The 24,553-nt window shown below is 42.7% G+C and overlaps 1 protein-coding gene across 1 annotated transcript in view; it reads right to left on the bottom strand.

The window, feature by feature from the left end:
* Positions 1-553: 553 nt before the first annotated feature.
* Positions 554-24,553, bottom strand: part of LOC126101526 (lysine-specific demethylase lid) — a 43,964-nt gene continuing 19,964 nt past the window's right edge. The window contains exon 2 of the mRNA XM_049912168.1: positions 554-4,274. Within this exon, the coding sequence (XP_049768125.1) occupies positions 4,251-4,274 (24 nt within the window). The 3' untranslated portion in view covers positions 554-4,250. The remainder of the gene's footprint in view (positions 4,275-24,553) is intronic.

Here is a 24,553-nt window from a genome sequence, read left to right as displayed (position 1 = left end):
TATGACTCTCTCGTACACAATCAAGATATAACCTGATGTTCACGTTTGTATGGGCTCTTTTAATGTTAATTAACTGTATGAAGAATCTTTCTTTGTTTTCTTTAATTTTTGTAGTGCCTGAAGATGGAATTTACATCCTGGAAACCAGATCATGTGTATTATTTTATCAAAATAAAGGATTTGTTGACTAAAACTGGAGCAGATTTATTCATCACAAATAACCATTTGTGACGGTTTACAGTTTCGTTTTCTTGCTCTTATTAAAAGCAGTAAGACATAACTGACAAACAGCTGTGTCCACTAAATTCTTGGGAGTCCACAATGCATGTCATATGTGGACAAATCTCCTTTGCATCTTTTATGGCACCACTTATTTTTTTCAACCATTAAAACAAACATATTGAGAAAACAAAAATTGCCAATGTACAGTCATCCACATACTCCAGTGCATGCACAGAAAGGACAACACACTGCCTCCATTTTAAAGCAACACAAGTAGTTAATTAACTTTTTATGTTGAAATTTATTTGGTCCAAAAATAAAATTAAAATCATATTCTCAATATTTTATTTCATTTTGGTGGAAAAGTAAGATGACAAATATAATTACAAAGCAATAAAGTTTTCATACAAGGGAACTACACTAATTATTCACCAGCATCATCCTCATGTTACTGACATGTGTTTTGCATGCATAATACAAGTTGCAGTTGTGTCTGTGCTTAACTCAAGAGAAATACAACTTCCCAGAGATATGAGCGTCCATGAACACAAATTTTATTACGAGAACTGTCTTTCCTTTCTCCACGTCACTATTCTGGAATAGAAAACAAATACATCTTCGCAAATCTGCAGCTGAATGTCTACAAAAGAACATGTTTACCACAGGAAGACCATAGATTTAACAGTACAGCAGCTGGTTACAAGTGACTCTGTACACACGCACACATGGAGAATGTTCCCGTCAGCAGTGTTTGACACCTTTTCATGACACTTGTAATACTGCTGGGTACAATATGAAATTGCAATGGCTCCATTATGTGTTAGCAAATAAACATGCCCTTCACAAGACAAAAATTGACAAGTGTAACACACAATAGTTTCCCAAATTGTTACATAAATAAGAGAAAATATTATTTACATATACTGATATTCAGTAACTATATTTTCTGATAACTAGTCTGCTCTCTGTCCCAGAGTTTTGCCTACATTTTTATGAAGTATAAGTATTGAAATAAGTCAATAGCATTAGTGCACACACAATCTTATGAGTGACAAGCACATAAATTCTTAATGTATTTAATGACAATCCACAAGTTACAGAAACTATACACATTAAAAAATAATACAAATATTGCTCTAGAAGAAATAAAAACTCTGAATGAAAATGAATACAAGTATTTATATATTGATGAATCTTAAACATCTAAAATGAGATCACAGTTCTTAGGAAACACTGATTTTATGAATAATCTTACACATCAGGGTTTTAGAGGTGTTAACAAATGATTTCCTCTCACAGGCAAATATGAAGTGGATAACCATTTCTGACAGTTTTGCAGAATAGCAGATATTAAATTAAAACCATGAACATTGTTACAAGGTACAATTCTTAAAAGTAATGAAGATTGTAGCAAGTTTAAAATGCTGTGGGAGTTACAAAAGCTGGGAGTGACGGGGGCAAAATAGGTAGAACATATATTATCCACTTGCTTTCTAAACACTGTATGCGAACAAGTACACAATATAAGCAAGTATTAAATAATCAATAAAACAATTAACAATTCACAGATAAATCAATATACTGGAAAAATCACCATGTATAGACCAGAGTACTTGCAGACAAAAAAATAATGGTAAACTATTTTAAAATTACTGCCACTCCAAGAAAATAAATGTTTGCATACCATTCAAACATAAATTTAGCAATGCAACTGACATCTCACATACAAGTGTTGCTGCTCAACTGGAGGGAGAGCTGTGGCATTAAGTGTGACACCAAACCCCAATGAAATGCTTGCTACTTTAGTAGTGTTAGGAATGGCCTTCAGAAACCATTAATAATTGATCCATGGTTGTATGCATGCACAGGACGATTTCAGGCTTCAAATTTAGAATCAAGGCAGAAATCAAAAACTGCATTGGTACTGGAAATATCACATCCAGCAACTACAAAATTTAAAATATAAAATTAATAAACAAGGAATTACTTTCTGTCACTTGACAATGCTGTTTATTATGGAAGACGTTTCCAGAAGGGTGGAAACAAACAGAACACAGCACTGCAATTGCAGCCAATTAAGAGACTATTGTCAAAAGATGAAGTGCAGTGCATATTATGGTAGACCCAACTACAGCATAAGATGTTTGTACATAGAGGTGGAAGACATTAAAAATGATTTATGACAAATATATACTGATGTGAACAAAGAACCAAAAGGAAAGAAGAAAGTTACCTGAACTCCAGTAACTTAAGTTTCTTTTATAAAAACTTGTAAATAAAATACGAGAGTAAAATAGTGTGACAGGAGATGGCTATATAACGTGTATATGAAAAGCATCCTTGCATTACCATTAGTAGCATGACTGGATGTTAAATTCTTCAATGGTCGGATGATCCACCTTGCTATGTAGTGTAATATGAAGAAGTTACATACAACAGAGGAAAATTTTCTTTTCAGTTGCATTTCCAACTAATGCAATAATGTAACAACCTCATTAATAGGATAACAATGTTTCAAAACACAAGTGGTGATGGAAAACACAATACAAGAAATTTGTAGTTTCTGAAGAAATGAACAATAAGTTTCATACCATTGTTGGACTATCAAGAAAGATTACAAAAATTGCAGTCAATTACACTAAATAATTAACAACTAGTTGCAAAGAGCAATAAATGGTAACCAAAAGGCTCTGCACACACAAAAATTTCTGCTAAACATAACACAAATAAAACAAAACAGCAATACGTCGAACCTGCACTGTGATGCTGTAAAGTAGCTTTTTATGTAACTCCTCATTAATGGTCAAGTTAAAATGCACTACTACCAGAATTTTATACATGAATAGGCAATCATAATTTGTCAACTAACACGCAGAGAAAGTTACTAGGATCTCTTTGACACAGTAAAAATAGCTATGTGCCCTGAAAAGCACCACATGGTTGCTGGATGTCAAACTCCTGCTTCTGTTTTCTGTCTAAACTGTCATTCATTGTCAACTTTTGACAATGTGTCAATTGAGCATCAACTAAAAATTACATAAAATTATTTATGCTGCACATTGCTTATCAAAAGCATTTCACATTTTGAACAGAACACAAAATTGTGGAGGATCAAAATCTCAAGGGGGAAACACTGCACAGCACATATTAGTTCCTGTTTTCTTCCACATGCTATATTTTGAAAGAGCAGCATGACTAGGAGAAAAATAAAGGAAGGATGAGGGGAAAGTGAAACAAGGTAACATCTCAGTACAAATACACTGTCTTCCGTTGCATACCAAACTTGAGAAATTTCATCTCAAAATATGAAGCACATAGCCATTCTCACTTGCCATTTGATAAAGTCATGTGTTTGAAAAACTCGTCATCATAGATAATTACTATCATTTTCTGAGATGTAAAGCAGAGGCATCCACATGCATTTGTACGCAGAAGAAATTATTTGCTACCCTCCACACGTAAGTTAAAACTAGGATTTAAACATGCAAAAATGTCTGCACTTTATCTTTCACTTGCAAAGTTCTGCAAACTCAGGTACATCCTATTTAATATTCTCTCTCTCTCTCTCTCTCTCTCTCTCTCTCTCTCTCTCTCTCTCTCTCATTCTCTCTCTAACAGTAACACTGGTATCTTACAGGAAATGGATTATGCACATCAAGATTTTTCAGCACTAATAAATATTACAGAGGCCAATACAACTAACACAAAAATATGTACTAGTATAAATCAAATAACTAACTAATGGTGGAATACTGATACGATATGTAAAAAAGAAGAAAGATTGACAACAGTCCAAGAAACTAAAAAAAAATATGCCAAATTGTGAATTTTCACCCTAAGGCACTTTGAAAATGTCCTAGTTCTTTCCACCATAAAATGAAATATACACCAAAAAGAAAACAAATTACAATTTGTATGCCAAGATACTGTGGGGAAAGAAAGTATTCCCAAGTCTGCTCGGCTGCATAAAACCTAACCCTTTTTCAATTGATTCAAAACTTGAATCCAGTTGGTTAGCAATCACTTTCTCACAATATGCTGATATCACTGTCCTGGAAAAGAAAGAAAGATAACACTTAGAATATATTTATAACTGAAGACTCATTATTCTTAGACATTTTTGAAAGTTTTCTTCTTCCAATTTTTAGACCAAAGAGAGCAGAAGTGAGCTCTCAAAATAACAACTTTCCCCACAAAACATTTAACTTGTTTCTTTATGTTCATGTTAACAAGACAGCAAAGGTCTTGTTCTTTTGCTGGCAACATAAAATAACATGTAAGAACCACATATCAATTTTCACTGCCACAGCATTACAAGAACATAATGTAACAGGAGTCATATCCTATATTGCTTCTACAACTGCAGCCTTACAGTTTCAGGTGAAAAGTGACAGTTCACCATTACCAATACAAACCTTAATTAACAGAGTAGTCCTGTCCTTGCAATACACTATTTCCATGATCTTCAAGCACGACACCCTTCCAGACCCATACATGATACAGGAGGAGTCGAGAAACAGTCTGTAAAAGCACAACTGCTCCCCAGCTTGAGCTGCCAAGTGTTCAATGTGTAGGGGACCTTCCTGTGCCCCTACAGGTGAAGCAACCACCCAATATTTAACCTCACCAACACTTTACTATTTGAAGCAGTCTCCCTCAGGCAAAGTTCAAAAAATTAAATTGGGACAGTATATATGAGAGTCTGAATAGATACTAAAACCTCATTATTAGACAAGCTTCTACAGCCTGTTGATGATCAACTGTAAAGTTACAAAGTGTGGTACGAGAGCCAAGAGAGTGTCAACAGCTCACGAATTGTTCAATATCAGGAGCAGGAAAATAGGTTCTCTATGTCTCTTAGGTATATAAAACTGATAGTGAATTCCAAACACAATACTGGAAATCACCCGTAAAGAAATGACTTAACATTTTGTAAGCTGTGCTCTGAAATTACACCTAAGAAACTGCTAAACTATTTATGACTTCCAGATGTATTACAACTAAACCATATAAAAAGCACATGTACAGTTCAGCTGTGCCCAGTGCAATCAACTTATCAATGGAAGAATACTACTCCCTGAATGTGTATCAAGCATAGCTGATCCATCTATTAGTCTTAATAACCCAAGTAAGATGACAGTTCACTTTCAGTTTAAGGTCCTCTTTTACACTGTCTGGAAAAAAAAGGCATTACAGTGCCCTGGCTTCAAGACAGCCGTAACAATCAGCTTGCCCCACAAGTGTGAGAGAGAATCTCTGTGTCACAATAAGTTAGGACAGTACTAGGGACCACTTTAAGTGTTCAGATATATTGTAATTTACACACAGAAAAAAATAGTTATATTCTTCTAACTTGCTGAACCAAAAATGCAATTCCTTTCCCACTGCAATTATCCCTGGGATTGCTAGTGTCAAAGGCTGTTGGCCAGAAAGTGTCAACTGCTGTTGGCCAGAAAGTGTCAACTGAAGAAATTATAGCACTCCATCTTCCAGTACAACAATGGCAAGTGCAGACAAGCATTGAAATGTGTCAATTGATCCAAAAAACTGGATCAATTACTGCACAATGAAAACACAATTACACAATAGCTTTTGGCTGCAGCCTTAGTCAGAACCTGCCCCCCCCCTTCACTCCCCCCGCCACACACACACACACACACACACACACACACACACATACATGCAAGCAAGCACACCTCACACATAACTGTTGTGCATGTCTGCAAGTCAACATGTCATTTTTATGGTGATCAGCAATCTATCTTTTCCTTATTCCAACCTAAAAGCTCAGTCACTTTACTGCTCCAGAATGCCTTGATGTGGAATAGTTTCTCACAGGAGGAGAAAATGTTAGACGAAGGTCACTGTCAGCTATAGTTTTACTCATTGCAACACAATCGATATGAACACATTTTGCAACCAGGGAACAATGACCACAACCCTTCCAGCAGATAAAATCCACTTCGCTATTACGGTGAACGGCCCCTGCACCCATCCACTGTTTTGATTGCATTTTGTTTCTGATAAGAAATAGTGGGCCCTCAGCTCATCCAGGCAGGGTTTGGTACAAAGTTGGATCCTACTTAAAACAGACTTCTATTCATTCTTCAACAAATGCATCACCCATTACGTGCAAAAATCTAATTCCCTCAGCATCTCCCGACTTAATTCAACCACATTCCATTATCCTCATTTTGCTTTTGTTGATGTTTATCTTATATCCTCCTTTCAAGACACTGTCCATTCCGTTCAACTGCTCTTCCAAGTCCTTTGCTGTCTCTGATAGAATTACAATGTCATCGGCGAACCTCAAAGTTTTTATTTCTTCTCCATGGATTTTAATACCTACTCCAAATTTTTCTTTCATTTCCTTTACTGCTTGCTCAATATACAGATTGAATAACATCGCGGATAGGCTACAACCCTGTCTCACTCCCTTCACAACCACTGCTTCCCTTTCATGCCCCTCGACTCTTGTAACTGCCATCTGGTTTCTGTACAAATTGTAAATAGCCTTTCGCTCCCTGTATTTTACCCCTGCCACCTTTAGAATTTGAAAGAGAGTATTCCAGTCAACATTGTCAAAAGCTTTCTCTTAAGTCTACAAATGCTAGAAACGTAGGTTTGCCTTTCCTTAACATTTCTTCTAAGATAAGGCGTAAGGTCAGTATTGCCTCACGTGTTCCAATATTTCTACGGAATCCAAACTGATCTTCCCCGAGGTTGGCTTCTACCAGTTTTTCCATTCATCTGAAAAGAATTCGCGTTAGTATTTAGCAGCTGTGACTTATTAAAATGATAGTTCGGTTATTTTCACATCTGTCAACACCTGCTTTCTTTGGGATTGGAATTATTATATTCTTCTTGAAGTCTGAGGGTATTTTGCCTGTCTCATACATCTTGCTCACCAGATGGTAGAGTTTTGTCAGGATTGGCTCTCCCAGGGCCATCAGTAGTTCTAATGGAATGTTGTCTACTCCCTTTCATCTATGACTGCAATATTAGGACACCGTTTATGTGGAACATTCCCAATGCAAGTACAATCACGTTTAAATCTGGAGGCTTGTTTACTGAATGTTTAAAATGAGGCTGCTGGTCCTCGCGAGTTTCCATTGGTGATAAACCTTCTAAATAAAATGATTTGGCACGGTACTCCAGGTTATACTTTTGAATGAAGCATACACAACAACACTACTTCCACTGTCACATTAACAAAAAATTATGAGAACTTCAAACACAATTTTATTTCTGTTGAGGCAGAGCTGTATGAAGGACACTGAACAGTCACAACCAAAAATTGAAACAATTTATTTGGGCCTACTTATTTATTCATACAGGGATCACTTCACACAGTGAAAACATATCTCTAAATACATACGGTACATATGAAATTTATAAGTTCCCCCAACTGTACACTACTACTCCTTCCTCTTCCCTGACCCTTCCAGATTGTTGCTGCCACCCCACGTGACAGTCGCACTCTGGCCAGAGCTGCTGGAGTTAGCAGTCGCATGTGCTTGATTGTGTGCAAGAATGGTGTGTGTTTCTCTGTTGCTCTTTTGCTAATGAAGTCTGCACCCATATGGTTTGGGTAAGTGTCTTAATTGTGTCTGACTGCAACTTAACATGTCTTCTTTACAGTTTTTACGTACCAAACTCTCTCTTCCTACACTGTTAAATTTATAAGAATCTTTTTTCTGAGGATACGAGAAATGTTTGGCCATAGCCTTACAGAAAAACCATCCCAGAATTTGCTGAAATTTAGAAAAACCACAGAAACCTAAATTGGGTTGATCAGACAGAGCAAATTCCATTCTCATGAATATGAGATGAGTGTCTTAACACCTACTCTGCCTGATTTGGTTGGTAAAGAATGATAGCACACAACAAGCGGATGGCCACTGATTAGAGGTTCCTGTAATAGCTGACACTATAAGCATATTGACAAAAAAAGTATGGTATATTTTAAATCCAGAACTAACAATAAGAAACTCTGTAAAGGATGTATGATGAATTTGTTCAACAATTACAACAGCAAATGCAAAACATTTTTCTTACAAGTGACTGTCACAACTTAGAAACAATCCAAATTATTGCATGTGTGTGCAGATTTGTTTTTGTGGACAGGATGGAGGCAACTTCTTTTCACATGAAAAATGGCAATTACAGCAGTAGGTAGAAGCCAATGAGTTAACACCAAAATGGTGAAGCCAATTTCATCTGCTAGAAAGATTTTGTGAAACGCAAATGGACTTCTTTCTTCCTTAAAAACAATATACAAAAAATACTAAGTGAGTATTCTGGACCAACTAAATGCAAAGAAGTTATAATGAGCAGCCTGAACTTCAAAAGAAAGAAAGATGAAGAATCAGGATAATGCAGTAGCCAACAAATGTGGTTTGGCAGCAGGATAACATGGGGATTAGTACATCAAATAGTTAAAACACCCATCCTTCTACTCGCCTATTCTGACAGTCTGACATCCACTAACATCTACAGAGTTCTGGCTTGAAAATGAAGAGACTGGAGTTGGAGATTTTGCAGATCTTCCAGAAACATACTTAAAGGACCGAATCTATTCAATGGATATTGGATAATTAGCACTGTCCTAAAAGGGGAATGTGTTACAAAATAAGGGTATTTATGAACTAAGAGCTAGCCTTTCACTGCCTGATCAGATAATTCTCTCGTTGTCCTCACAATAGTTTCCGAAGAGACATGTCAATTTAGAAATCTGTTATAATCCTTTATCTATGTTCAATAGAGACCATAAGATTTATCCACAATGGATGGAAAATTAGAAATTAATATCACTGATGTGGACAACACCAGCGACTGAGCACCACACTTCATACAGCAAGAGAAGGGCCCAACAGCTGGAGTGCTGCTACCAGTTTTTAACCATGAAGCACAAAAGCCTGCCAGTGTCTACAGAGCTGTGTCAACACTGAGGCACTGCCAATGACATGTATACAAAATTGTGTTACATAATTGATTGTGGCAGAAGCATGAAACAGCAGCACCAAGCTCACTTTAAGTTCACGGATGTTCTTTCACCTTAACTATATATCCAAGTTGGGCAAGGAAAGAGAAAGAAACTGCTATGGCCTTATTCAAGAAATTATCTCAATATTTGCATGATGTACCTTAGCAATGCATAGAAAACATATTTTATAGCTTACTAATAGAGGCTTTTCATTGCTCAACAATAGTACTAAGAATTTATTATGTAGACTCCTCCATCCCCTAGTCACACAAGTTATGAGGGTATGTAAGATAATATCTTTGAAGTTTGGAAGGTAAGAGAGAGGTATTGACAGAAGTAAAGCTGCAAAGGCAGGTCACAAGTCGTGCCTGAATAGCTCTGTTAGTACAAGCATTGCGCTTAAAGACAAAGTTCTGACTTCGAGCACTGGTCTGGCACACAATTTCAATCTGCCAGGCATTTCAGGTTAGAGGATGAACATTAAAGAAATGTGAGGCTAAAGCAAAAAGTATGTAAAATGCAAACTGGGAGTAGAAGCAAAAGAATTTCCCAAAAAGAGCAATACATTACAAACAAATATAAATTTAAGAGTTTTTTCAAAAAGTATCAGTCTCTGTGTAGCACTATATAGAAGTGAATCTTTTGAAATATGGTGTTATAGAAAAATGGTTAGATTGGTAGAGCTGATAACTATCATTATTAAATAACAACCATTATTATTATTGCAAAGGTCTGGGGGTCTCATATCGCGAATGTTGAGGAATGAGGATGGGTAGGAGGAAAAAACTCTTTAAAAAACCTGGATCTATCTGGCTCTGGATGTGGACAACACCAGCGACTGAGCACCACACTTCATACAGCAAGAGAAGGGCCCAACAGCTGGAGCGCTGCTACCAGTTTTTAACCATGAAGCACAAAAGCCTGCCAGTGTCTACAGACTGTGGCAACACTGAGGCACTCACCCTGTGAGAGCCTCTGCCTAGGATTACAGATAAAATGGTCTCAAAGGTGGAAGAGGAGTGTCAGTTCCCAAAGGCAGAGAGAATGGAAGAACAACTCTGTCAACACTTTTGGCATCCGCTCAGACCAAGCAGCTAAGGGTTAACATCTGTTCACCTAGTTGGTGCAGTTGCAAACAAAGCTCTGAAGCAGATCACTCTATTTCTATTCATGTAGCAAGAGCTTGACTCACAAACCAAGAGTAGATATGAATCATGGTAGGAGTATTATTTATACTCCAGATGGTAACCAATCCACTAGTGTCCACCATAGCACTGCAGCTAGATTATCGGATCGAGGGCAGTTTGGTTCGTTGGTTGGCTGATTGCAAGGTCATGACCTAAGATGGCAGAAGTGTAGGGAGGAACTACATAGATAAAGAACAGGAGGGAGAGCAGGGGGGGGGGGGGGAGGAGAGGAATGTTGACAGCATGGGCATGGGGCACCAGCATTGTCGCCAAGCTTTCACGATCCCAATTCCATACCACGATCATGGCACAAAGAGACAACACCAGGAGAGGAAGACACAAGAAATGGGGAAACAGCACAAAGGACAAGACAAAATGGAGGAAAAGGGGTGAGTGGTGGCAGGGAATTCTGGCCAGTGTGGAGGCAAGACCAAGGCCTCCTTAACCGAAGCCAATGCTAACTAAGGAACTCCAATTTCAGAGGGAAATTCAGGTACTTAGATCACAGAGAACAAACCAATTTCACAAAGAAAATCCAAAAAGACATAACCAGGAGAGGGTTGTCCCCTAACCTCAGACGAGAAAGGTGGGAGGGAGCATTTAATGCGAAGGGCCGAAAGGTGCTGGCAGTCCAGCAAAATACATTATCCACAGGGCTTGTGTCAAAGGTACCGGTGGCTAAATGGATACCAATGATGGTGAACCAAGTCCAAGAGGAGCAGTGTGGAAGGGGCAGTTGAACCATTAACTTGACAAATATAGTTCACACGAGACAGAATTAACGCCCAATAAAGGCGGCGAAGTGTAGAACGATCTGTGCCCCAAGAGGTGTGGGCAAGGAAGTGAAGAAATTGAGTTTATGAAAACAGCCAACCATCAGAAGGCAGACAATGGAGCAACCATGTTAGCTTGTTGGCAGAAAGAAATTGAACTGGGTGACCACAGTCAGATGCTGGGCATTGAGGTAGAGCTCCGGATCAGGATGGACAGTAGCATGACGACAAAAATGCACCACCCTTGGCTTAAGGAGAGAGGATTAAAAACCGTGTGAAAGTGTCCATGCAGAAGTACACTGGATGGCATCATGGAGCTGTTGCTCCATAGAGATGACAAAGTGGGAGCTAGCCCAAATACAGAAACCATCTACAAACAAAGCAGGGCTGACCAAGGGTCTGGCAGATGGCACAATACCATTAATAGTGATGGGAAAAGGGGCACTTAATATTGAGCCCTGGGGTCTGCAGAGAGCTGAGAATGGTGTCAACCCAAACACTGAATGAGCTGTGTGACAGAAACTGACAAATAGAAATTGGGAGAGGGCCCTGAAGAAGTCACTTGTGCAGGGTAAGTAAGATGTGATAGCACCAAGCTGTGTCACAGGCCTTATGAAGATCGAAGAAAACTGCGACCACATAGCAGTGCTGAAAAAAGGCCTACCAAACTGTGTTCCCAATCGAAGCAGATGATCGACTGGAGACCATCCCTCCTAAAAGCTACACTGGTAAGGAGATATAAGAACCCAACTGAGCCGACAAGCCACTGTCCATTCAAATAACTTGCAGGGGACTTTAATCAGACTGACTGGCCAATAATTATCAGGAACAACGGATCCTTGTCAGGCTTAAGAGTAGCAACCATAATAATGTCTGTCCACTGAGAGGGGAAAAGAAGTTCCCATTTAGTACAAGTTTCATTGTTAAGATTTCACCTGACAAGGGGTAAAACAATAGGGGGAAGCTTCAACCCACAGTATCCAGAGGAGGAAAGCAGCTGAATGGTGCAATGATGGCGACGCCATCACAAAATGGGTCACGAGGTGTTCCACAAGAACTGATGGGTCTGTATACAAAAGCTACCTGGAAGGGAAAGGCCTGGAATGGAAGACTGCCACTGACAACCGTGAAGGGTGCGGAATGTAGCCTACACCCATGAAAAAGGAACAGAAGAACCTAGGGAGGAGACAATGCAATACATCCCCTTCCTCCGTTTGATTAAGTAACGGGCTTGTTTTGGCAGGGGATGTTTAAAGATAGTACAACCAGAGGATGAACAACTTCATTGATACAACCTGACGCAGGTGTAAACATGACCTGGGAGGTATTTCCAGAGGTCATCATGCGGTGACCAGTATCAGGAAAGAAGAAGAGGAGGGAAAGTAAGAAACAGATCAACGGCACAGAAGGTGCCATAGGCAGCAGTGAAATGAGAAGAGGAACCATTATTAAGAAGTCACAGGTCATGGTCCACAAGAAACTGGTCAATGAGGAGCCCCCGACTAGATGAAATGTACTGCCCCATATAGGGTGGGCAACGGCCTTGCCGCAGTGGGTACACCGGTTCCCGTGAGATCACCGAAGTTAAGCGCTGTCGGATGTGGCCGGCACTTGGATATGTGACCATCCAGGCCACCATGCGCTGCTGCCATTGATCTGGTGCACTCAGCTTCGTGATGCCAATTGAGCAGCTACTCGACCGAATAGTAGTGGCTCCGGTCAAATAAAACCATCATAACGGCCAGGAGAGCGGTGTGCTGACCACACGCCCCTCCTATCCGCATGCTCAACTGAGGATGACATGGCGGTCAGATGGGCCACTTGTGGCCTGAAGACTGAGTGCCATATAGGGTGATGGGCATTAGAAACCCTGTGGAGGAGAAAGGGAGGGGGGGGAGTTGCTGAAGGATGGCAGGTTGCAAGTGTAGGTGGCCTGTCAGGAGGGAGACAAGAGATGGCAAACCACGACCACAGAGTCCAAGTGGACCCAGATGTCAACTGCTTTCAGTGTGGTACAAAGGAGGATCCTTGTACTAACAATGTCCATATGGACAACATGCAAATGCTGATCCAGTTCCAACAGATGCATGGAACCCATGAGGGGTCTGTAAGTAAGTATCAGTAGGTGGGGTTCCTGGAGAATGACACAATCTACCAAACAAAAGAAAATAGGGGACTGCAACTCTGATAGGTGATAGTAGTACCCACCACAGTTGAATTGAATAAGCACAGGACAGAGCTGCTGAGTCCCCATTTGTCACCAATGAGGACAGGGTGACATTCATAAATAAGAGGTCAGGCTCATGTTGTGAGGGGGAGATTGCACCTCTGGGGGTCACCAGAGGGGGAGGAGGCTGGCCCAGGGACTTATGCTGCTGCTTCTCCTCCTCTGCTTTCGTGAGAGAGGTCGAGGATGGCAGGGCATAGAAAGAAAGCAGGCTTCTGCAAAATCCAGAACAGAGGGGGCAGACGGCCTTGGGGCGCAGAGACTTGTGGGTCCCACAAGAGGTATGGCAGCAAGTCTCTAGCCTGGGAGATGTCGGGGGAAGAGGTCCCGGGAGGGAGCCTTATCACCAACGGGTGCTATAAAAGGGGAAGTCTTCTCCAACTAGGGAATGAGAGCGGCACTCAGAGGGGAGGGTATGGCGGGAACTGCAGATGAGGGGGATAGGAGGGGAAGGCGGGATAAGGTAAGGAGGAGGGAGAAAGGGGAAAAGGACATTACAAATGCAAAATCATATGTCGTCAACACAGGGTGAAGATAATTATATTTATGACAAGCATCAGTGTAGGATACATGACCAAGAGATTTATACTCCTGTATTTTGTTTTCCTTCTTGTAAACTGGCAGTCTGGCGAACATGGAGAGTAACAGTCATGACAATTAATACACACAGGAAGCAGAACACTGGGGCTCCCCTCACAGAGTGGGTATCCACATTCACCACATAGTAGGTCCTCCATACAGTGGGAAGACATGTCTGAAATGCAAACATTGAAAACACCTCATATAGCTTCACATCACACTGATAACATATAGCCTTGACTTTTTCAAGGAGGGTATCTCCCTCAAATGCCAGAATAAAGATGCCAGTATTGCTGTGAATGTCCTTACAGCATTTCTGAACAAGCCGAATAAAATAAACAATTCGTCGTCCCAGATTGGGCTGGAGTTCCTTATCAGTTTGAAGAATAAGGTCCGTATGGAACATGACTTACTAAACCATTTTCGAAGACTTGTGAGGAGTAACGGATGCCAGGATGTCGCCTAGATGGTCACAAGCACTAAGGGCTGCAGATTAGGCAGCAGTAGTAGTTCTGATCAACAAATCCGATCGCATCCTGCTGAGAGACTATCACACTTGTCTTCGATATTTTCCACAAAAATTAACGACTTTGTGGCACAGAAAGTGTCCCAGCCAGTTCTAGTACAGACCAAATAGCAGGGAAAGTGTTTCACCCTAAGCCGGCGAGCCTAAACATCCTCCCAGGGTGAGGCAGGGAAGAGAAAGCTGCAGGGTCATAAGCAGCAGCATTCAATGAGCCACTGCCAACCGAAGAGACAGCTGTAGAAGAATGGCCAGTTTTTTTGCAGTTTATTTCATACGCAAAGCGTCAACCCTGATACCGTCCACACTAATCAGGGGCTTTCCCCATGGGCACCAAACAGCCACAGTAAGGGCCATCTGGCACTGTGACCACAGCTGGGAGTTCCATTGCATCAGAATCACATGCAACCACTCCTAGCCATGCACAGGGAGGCAACAGCTGAGGTATCAGAAATGTTGGTTGGGTTAAAAGAGGGGGAAAGGGACCAAACTACGAGGTCATTGGTCCCTTGTTCCTAATAAAACAATGCCACAAGTGTGAGAATAAAATAGACAAGACATATAACACAAAACGGAAAGAAAGGAAAGCCCACAAGAACGTAGGAAAGGCAACAAACACTAAAAGGAACAAAAGAGGACAAGTGCACAACACAGAGATGCAAGAAACAGTTCGAAAAGAGTAAAACAAGGAAGCAGATTACAGTGGCTAGCCAACCACAAAAATAAAAAGGAAAAGCCAGCCATCCTGCAACACATTAAAACCTTCACCCTAATAGCACTAGGGTGGAGGACACACAGGGACAAAGGACAGGTGCTAAAACTCAGATCAAACGATAAAACCCACCCTCACGGGTGAAACATAAACCAAATCAGCCGATGAGGCGTTATCTGCTAAAATCAATGATAACGAGTCCGGAAACCAAAGATGAAGTCGGAGGGCAGCCAAAGAAGGAAGGAAGTCGGCCGTGCCCTGTCAAATGAACCATCCCAGCATTTGCCTGGAGTGATCTAGGGAAATCACGGAAAACCTAAATCAGGATGGCCGGACGCGGGAACCAACACTGAGGTGGGTCTTCACGGCGCAGGAGGTAGCTGTGGGTCGTCCATGCATGGCCAATGCGGACCCTGCAGAGAACCACAGTGTCCCTGCGAGATGCCTTCATCGAGGACTTCCACACATTCGTGGCCCCCTTAATGTTGTGCGTACTGAGATTCTGACATTCCGTCTCCCAAAACTGAAAAACCTTGCGGCGTAATAATGAACGCAGGTCAATTGAGCGGGTGCCCATCTCCAGAAGTGGTTTCCGTGTAGCCTGTTTGGCCAGCCTGTCAGCAAGTTCATTTCCTGGGATTCTGACGTGACCAGCAGTCCAGACGAACACCACTGAACGACTGGACCGTTCCAGGGCATAGATGGACTCCTGGATGGACGCTACCAAAGGATGACAAGGGTAGCACTGGTCGATAGTTTTCAGACTGCTCAAGGAGTCAGTACATAAAAGAAAAGACTCCCCAGGGCATGAACTGATATACTGAAGTGCACAAGAAATGGCCATCAGCACTGCAGTTAATGAAGTCCTTAGGGCCATGTAAAAGGTCCAGACAAAGCTGGGGCTGAGGCATACACCATGGAGGCATACATGAATGGACTGCAAGTAGAGGTGGTAAAGGGAAGGACTCCAGTTCGGAGAGAAGGGACCGCACGTGAACCGCAATCATTAGGCCCGACATGGGCCGTTAACGCGGGAGATGGACTGCCGCAGATGGAAAAGGACACGGTAATACGGATGCTCAGGAGAACTACGAATGTGTGCTGCATAACTGGCGAGCAGTTGCGCACGTCTGATCTACAGTGGAGGGACACCAACCACCACCAGTATGCTGGTCACTGGACTCGTCATAGAAGCTTCTGTTGCTAGTCAAACTCCACAGTGGTGCACAAGGTCAAGTAAATGCAACGCTGAAGGCGAAGCCGAACCATAAACCACACTCCAATAGTCAATTCGGGATTGAACAAGGGCTCTGTAGAGCCACAGCAGTGTAGAGCAATCTGCACCCCAATTGGTGTTGCTCAGGCAACGGAGGGCATTTAGGTGCTGCCAGCACTTCTGCTTAAGCTGAAGAAGATGAGGGAACCAAATTAATCGAGCACCGAAAACCAGTCCTAGGAACCAATATGTCTCCACTACAGTGAGTGGATCGTCATTAAAGTAAAGTGCTAGTTGTGGATGAATGGTACGATGCCGACAGAAGTGCGGGACATACGATTTTGGGGTTGAAAACTGGAAGCTGTGGGCTAGAGCTCATGACTGCACCATGTGGATGGCTCCCTGTAGGCGCCGCTCAGCAACACCAGTACCAGAAGTTGTATGCATAATGAGAAGGTGACACAGAGGGCCCTACAGCTGCTGCTAGACCATTAATGGCCTCTAAAAAATAGACACACACTTAATACAGAGCCCTGCAGGACTCCATTCTCCTAGATATGGATGGAACTATGGGAGGCACCAACTAGGACGTGGAAAGTAAGGACTAACAGGACGTTCTGGATAAAAATCGGGAGCGGGCCCCAGAGACCCCAGTCATACAATGTGGCAAGGATATGATGTCGCCAGGTCGTGTCGTATGCTTCACGTAAGTCAAAAAAGACAGAAACTAGGTGTTTGCCATTTGGAAGAGACTGTTTGGATGGCAGACTCGATGGACACAAGATTACCAGTGGTAGAGCGACCCTGGTAGAATCCGCCCTGAAATGCAGCAAGCAGGCCACGTGACTCCAGGACCCGACCCAACCCAACCGCCGACATACCATACATTCCAGCAGCTTACAAATAATGCTGGTGAGGCTGAAGGGCCGATAGCTTTCCACATCAAGTGGGTTTTTACCAGGTTTGAGCACCGGAATGATGGCGATCTCCCACCCCTGCGATGGAAAGTTGCCATTGCACCAGATCCGGTTGAAGATGACGAGGAGATGTCGCTTGTAGTCACATGAGAAATGTTTAATCATCTGACTGTGGATCCGATCAGGCCCAGGAGCTATGTCGGGGCAATGTGCAAGAGCACTGAGGTGCTCCCACTCTGTAAATGAGGCGTTATAGGATTCACTGCGGCGTGTAGTGAATGAGACGACGTTCCCTTCTAGCTGCCGTTTGAGTGTGCGAAAGGCTGGGGGGGAGGGGAGGGGGGGGGGGGTAATTCTCCAATGCAGAGGCTTGAGCAAAGTGCTCATCAGCAATCATGTTTGCTTCAGTAGATAACAGGCTGTTTATGTTAACACCGGGGATGCCCGTTGGGACCTGGTACCCGAAAAGACTTTTGATTTTTGCCCAGACTTGGGAAGGTGACATATGGCACCCAGTGGTCGAGACGTATCTCTCCCAACACTCCTGCTTCCATCGTTTGATAAGTTTGGCAAACGCGGGCATGGAGTCGTTTAAAGGCTATGAGGTGCTCCAAGGAAGGGTGCCGCTTATGCCGCTGTAGATCTCCCCGATGCTCCTTAATTGCTTCGGCAACTTCTGGCGACCACCAAGGGACTGCCTTACGCCTTGGACACTCTAAAGAGTGATGGATCGCATTTTCCACAGCAGAAACGATCGTTGTAGTGACCTGCTTATCCTTGGCACCATGTGGGGGCGATTCAGCAGTGACAGCAGAGGTGAAGGCTTTCCAGTCTGCCTTGTTTAAAGCCTATCTGGGTAGGCGTCCATGGCATGATGCTGGGGAGTGAGAGGAAGATGGGGAAGTGTTCACTACCACACAGATCATGAGCTCTCCAGTGGATAGATGGGAGTAGACCAGGACTGCAAACTGATAGATCAATGGCCGAATATATGCCATGTTCCACACTGAAATGTGTGGGGGCACCTGTATTTAATAGGCAGGGGTCGAGCTGTGACAGTAAATTTTTGACCTCCCTACCTCAGCCTGTAAGCATGGCACCACCCCACAAGAGGTTATACACGTTAAAATGTCCCAAAAGCAGGAAAGGTTTAGGGAGTTGATCAATCAGTGCAGCCAATACATTCAGGGACACTGCACCATCTGGAGGAAGATATTCATTGCAGACAGTTATTTCCTGCGTCATCCTTATACAGACAGCCACAGCTTCAAGAGGGGTTTGAAGGGGCACACGTTCACTACATACTGAGTTCAGGACATAGACACAAACTCCACCTGACACTCTATTATAGTTGCTACAGTTCCGGTAATATCCCTTATAGCCACGGAGGGCAGGGGTCTGCATTGCAGAGAACTAGGTTTTATGCAGAGCGATGCAGATAGCAGGTTTAAAGCTTAACAGTTGCCATAGCTCAGCCAGGTGGTGGAAAAAAAGTCGCAATCCCACTGGAGGATGACATCGTGAGACTGGGAAGGCATGGAACATTCAATGAGGCAGTTTATGCTTCAGATTCACCTGCTGCCACTGACTTATTGCCTGAGCAGTCTATATACATTGTGTCTGAGGGTCTGGCAAGATCTAGGTCTACAGCGGATGCTATAATCTCCACCCCATCCTCAGACGCAGACCTTGTAGGTAGCAGTGGTGTGGCTGCCGCCACAATTTCCTTTGTCTTCGGGGTTTTCTTTTTGGATTTCTCTCACTGTTCCTTGGGTTTCCTGGCTGGGAGGAATTCACTGGCTCAATCTCCGGGACAGAGGATGAGCGTGAAGCCCTACGACCAGCTGCTATTGGGCTCTACAGCCAGTGGCAGGTGTCATCTTTCCCACTAGCAGAAACCTGGGAAGGGAGTGACCCAAGGGACCCCTCCTAGCGAGAGAAGAGAGAGAAGCTGAAGAAGACTTACGCTTCTCCGGTTTAGAATTGGGGACAGACATCCCCAATGGTTGGGGGGGGGGGTCGGGGGGGGGGGGGGCAGGGGCAGGGGGGGGGGCTGTTGCTCCTGAAGTATGTGGTGCAAGAGCAATAGGGAGGTAAGTGCCCCCCACCATCGAGGGAGCAGGTCTGGTCTTCTGGCTCTGAGAGGTTACTTGGGTTGGCAGAGCTGTTGTAGTGGCAGCGTAAGACTATGTCATATGCACAAGATGCAGGCGTTCAAATTTTCTCTTAGCCTCAGTGTAGGTCAGTCAGTCCAGGGTCTTGTACTCCGTGATTTTCCTTTCTTTCTGCAGAATCCTGCAGTCTGGCGAGCAAGGTAAATGGTGCTCTGCACATTTGACACAGATGGGAGGTGGGGCACAAGGAGTATTGGGATGTGAAGGATGTCCACAATACCAACAGGTGACACTGGAAGTACAGTGGGAACACACATGGTCGAACTTCCAGCACTTAAAGCACTGAATCGAGGGAGGGATATATGGCTTTACGTCACAGCGGTAGACCATCACCTTGATCTTCTCGGGTAATATGACACCCTCGAAAGCCAAGATGAAGGCACTGGTGGCAACCTGATTATCCCCCGGATCCCGGAAGACGCGCTGGGTGAAATGGACACCTCTCCGCTCTAAATTGGTGCACAGCACACTGTCAGATTGCAAAAGAATGTCCCTTTAAAATATGATAACTCAGACCATATTTAAGCTCTTAAGGGGTGTGATGGAAACAGAAACATCTCCAGCCTGTCACAGGCGAGTAGTGCTTGTACTGGGCAGACGATACTGTTTTCATCAAGACTGACCCTGACCTTATTTTGGACAAGCCCTCCACTGCCCCAAATTTGTCCTCTAAATGCTCCTCAAAAAACTGAGGTTTTATCTACAAGAAAGATTCCTCATCAACTCTCTTACATACGAGGTACCAGGATGAATACGCTTCGCTGCCATCCTTAGCCTGGCATTCCTCCCCTGGTGTGGTTGGGGGGGGGGGGGGGGGGGGGGACGATTTGGGGTGATATTTCTTAGCATTGAAGTTAGACTTTGACAAAGAAATTTATCATCAGCTTGGGATCCTGTGTCAAGAAACCCTTATCGGATTTGAGAACCTGTGGTAAAGAAACTCACCATTGGCTGCTGTTCTACAGCTATCAGGTGTGGCCCCTATGGTGATGGAGATACTGCTTTTCCACATTAAAAGGTACCAGTATTAGTTAAGCCACTATGGACCATACCAACATTTTTAAACAATTTTTCACATGTACACCTATGTTCTACACTAATACGAAGCATGTTATACCTTAAACCAGAACTGTTAAGTTTATAACAAATCTGATTCTGTAGTTACAGCAGAAAAACAGACTGAAATACATCATGATGAGTTGTGACAAAAGACACCCCTTTTCTGAAGTTTCTCAAGTTATTCAGACTTTATCTCTCTTCCTTGTCATCAAGACTTTTGATACTCCTTTCCCCACAGAGTACTAGACAATTGTACAACACAAAAGATACCAGATTTAATTTGAGTACTAGTGGAATATCGGCCCATTTCCAATGCACCTTTACTTTGTTGTCATTTTTTAAGCTAACATTGCAAAACCAAACATAATTTTTAGGTGGTCTAGAAAATGGCCTTTCTAATGAAAACTGTTTAAGGGGAGTTAGAAAGGAAAATTTTTCACATTTTCGGATATTTATCTCATCATAAAATTTGTAATTTTGAAAATGTTAAAATTTTTACGTGCATTATTTCAAGATCTAATAAAATTGGTAATTTTTTATATAAAAGGCCGTGGATTGCTGTGTTTTAAAGGTCATGTCCAGAAGAGGATGGGTACCAGGTTGAGGAAGTTGAAACAAAGTTTGAGAGACAAGAAACTTTCTGATGGTAAAATCATAAGAGGCAGGCTGACAGACAAAATGGTTGATGAAAAACGCAGTATTATGGGATGGCCATTAGAAATAATACTTAGGATTTGTTGAAAATGAAGCGGGCAGTATGGGCAACCTTTTTCCACAGACTGTCAATTGATGAAAAATCAGTACACCATCTTTGCCCTCCTGGACCTGATTCATGGTGCAATTACCGCAATGCCCAGAACTCAAACAGTTCATACAGTCATAAACATTCCATCCCAGCAGCAGTCACAGATATTATAAAACCAATTTACAGAGACCTAGCAAATCCTGAATTACTGAAGAAGTGTCTGCATGGCCAGACTCAAAATCCCAATAAGTCATTCAATAATCTTATTTGGACTCTCTTACCAAAAACTGTTTTTGTTGGGATGAAGACATTAAAGTGGGGGGTCAGTGATGCTGTTACTGCTTTTAATGATGGCGACATTAGTAGGGTGAAAGTGCCACAACATATGGGAATTAATCCTGGAGCAAACTACATCAGAGAACTTGAATGGATGAACAAGGTTTGCATTGAAAAAGCAGTGTATGCAGCACAGTTGGCCATTAAGGAGTCCAGAAAGAAGAAACGAAGAAAAAACTTGGAAAAAAAATCAAGGGGATGATATACGGTACAGTGCAGGGTGCCTCTGACGGCCTAAAAATAAAAATAAGCATATATTAAGTGAGTTATGGTCTTTTGAAACTTTAGAAGCTGTTCCTGAAAATTTACATTTTACGTTGCATTTTTCCCCAAATCTCGGAAACCACTTCGAGTGGAGTATTCATGAACATGAACTTTCTAATGAAAATGGTTGAAAATCTTGCAGAAGATTCTTGTTTATATAAGCAAACCAAAAATAGCCATTTTTGGCATTTTTAGAAAAATCGTCAACTTTGCCCTCAATCTGTTAACCATTAGATGGCAGTAGGAGAATGAAATCTTAGAATATACACTACTGGCCATTAAAATTGCTACACCACGAAGATGACGTGTTACAGACGCCAAATTTAACCGACAGGTAGAAGATACTGTGATATGCAAATGATTAGCTTTTCAAAGCATTCACACAACTTGCTGAAGTTTCCAACCGATTTCTCATACACAAACAGCAGCTGACCGGCGTTGCCTGGTGAAACGTTGTTGTGATGACTCGTGTAAGGAGGAGAAATGTGTACCATCACGTTTCCAACTTTGATAAAGGTCGGATTGTAGCCTATTGAGATTGTGGTTTCTCGTATCCACACATTGCTGCCTACGTTGGTCAAGATCCAACGAGTGTTAGCAGAATATGGAATCGGTGGGTCCAGGAGGGTAATATGGAACGCAGTGCTGGATCCCAACGGCCTCGTATCACTAGCAGTCGATATGACAGGCATCTTATCCGCATGGCTGTAACAGATAGTGCAGCCACGTCTCGATCCCTGAGTCAACAGATGGAGACGTTTGGAAGACAACAACCATCTGCACGAACAGTTCGACGACGTTTGCAACAGCATTGACTATCAGCTCGGAGATGATGGCTGCTGTTACCCTTGACGCTGCATCACAGAGATGAGCGCCTGCGATGGTGTACTCAATGACGAACCTGGGTGCATGAATGGCAAAACATCATTTTTTCAGATGAATCCAGGTTCTGTTTACAGCATCATGATGGTCGCATCTGTGTCTGGCGACATCGCGGTGAACGCACATTGGAAGCGTGTATTCGTCATTGCAATGCTGGCGTATCACCCGGCGTGATGGTATGGGGTGCCATTGGTTACTCGTCTCGGTCTCCTCTTGCTTGCGTTGACAGCACTTTGACCAGTGGACGTTACATTTCAGATGTGTTACGACCCATGGCTCTACCCTTCATTCGATCCCTCTGAAACCATACATTTCAGCAGGATAATGCACGACCGCATGTTGCAGGTCCTGTACGGGCCTTTCACGATACAGAAAATGTTCGACTGCTGCCCTGGCCAGCAATTTCTCCAGATCTCACACCAATTGAAAATGTCTGGTCAATGGTGGCCGAGCAACTAGCTCGTCACAATACGACAGTCACTACTCTTGATGAACTGTGGTATCGTGTTGAAGCTGCATGGGCAACTGTACCTGTACATGCCATCCAAGCTCTGTTTGACTCAATGCCCAGGCGTATCAAGGCCGTTATTACGGCCAGAGGTGGTTGTTCTGGGTACTGATTTCTCAGGATCTATGCACCCAAATTGCGTTGAAAATGTAATCACATGTCAGTTCATCAGTTCTAGTATAACATATTTGTCCAATGAATACTCGTTTATCATCTGCATTTCTTCTTGGTGTAGCAATTTTAATGGCCAGTAGTGTAAGACCTTGTATTGGTAAGGCTATTATCCACAAAGTTTCAGGGTTATCCCACAATTACTTCCAGAGATATTAAGAGTTAAACATCACATTTTTCTTATGCTTTTATTTTTCCTGTCGACTTTGCTTCAAATTATCCATATACAAATTGTTCACACAATCTTATTATTATTATTATTATTATTATTATTATTATTATTATTAGTATTACTATTATTTTGCTTAAAGTTGTACAATATGACCCAGTTTTGTTTCTTTCAAGAAAATATTACCAGTGATATTATGTCCAGAAGTTGCCTAATACCTGCAGATGGGATGTACCCTCTGCCATCCATTTTGCGGTGGTTTGCCGAGTATGGATGTAGATGCTCTGTTGATAGGTGCGCTATGGGCAATAGCTCTGTTTTGGCAGCTACCACCTATTACGTGCCAAGAAATCCCTTCCATACTGCCTAGCCACCCACGGCCACCACATCTGCAGTGATGAGCGGTCCCTCTTGAAATATACTGAGGATCTCATTGAGGCCTTCACAGATTGCAACTAGCCTCCCATCCTTGTACAAAAACAGATCTCCCATACCTTATCTTTCCAGTCATCCACCCCTCCAAAAGTCCCACCGTCCAGCCACAGAGAAGCATTCCCCTCATGACTCAGTACCATCCAGGACTGGAGCAACTGAATTATTACATTCTGCACCAGGGTTTCGACTACCTCTCGTCATGCCCTCAAATGATAAATGTCCTACTCACTATCCTTCCCACCCCTCCCACAGTGGTATTCCGCCATCCACCAAACCTACACAACCCAGCTCCCCACCATTGCCTCATGGCTCATATCCCTATAACAAATCTAGATGCAAGACCTGTCTGATACATCCTCTACCCCTCTCCCCCCCTCCCTACATCTAACCTTCCGACTGCACATAGTAGTCCTACCCTCTCTCTATCTCGTCTCTGCACATCCCCACTAGCAGCACTTTACCGTCCCT

Source organism: Schistocerca cancellata, chromosome 9 (genome assembly GCF_023864275.1).
Source record: "Schistocerca cancellata isolate TAMUIC-IGC-003103 chromosome 9, iqSchCanc2.1, whole genome shotgun sequence".
Taxonomy (NCBI): domain Eukaryota; kingdom Metazoa; phylum Arthropoda; class Insecta; order Orthoptera; family Acrididae; genus Schistocerca; species Schistocerca cancellata.
This window is presented reverse-complemented; position numbering and strand designations above follow the sequence as displayed.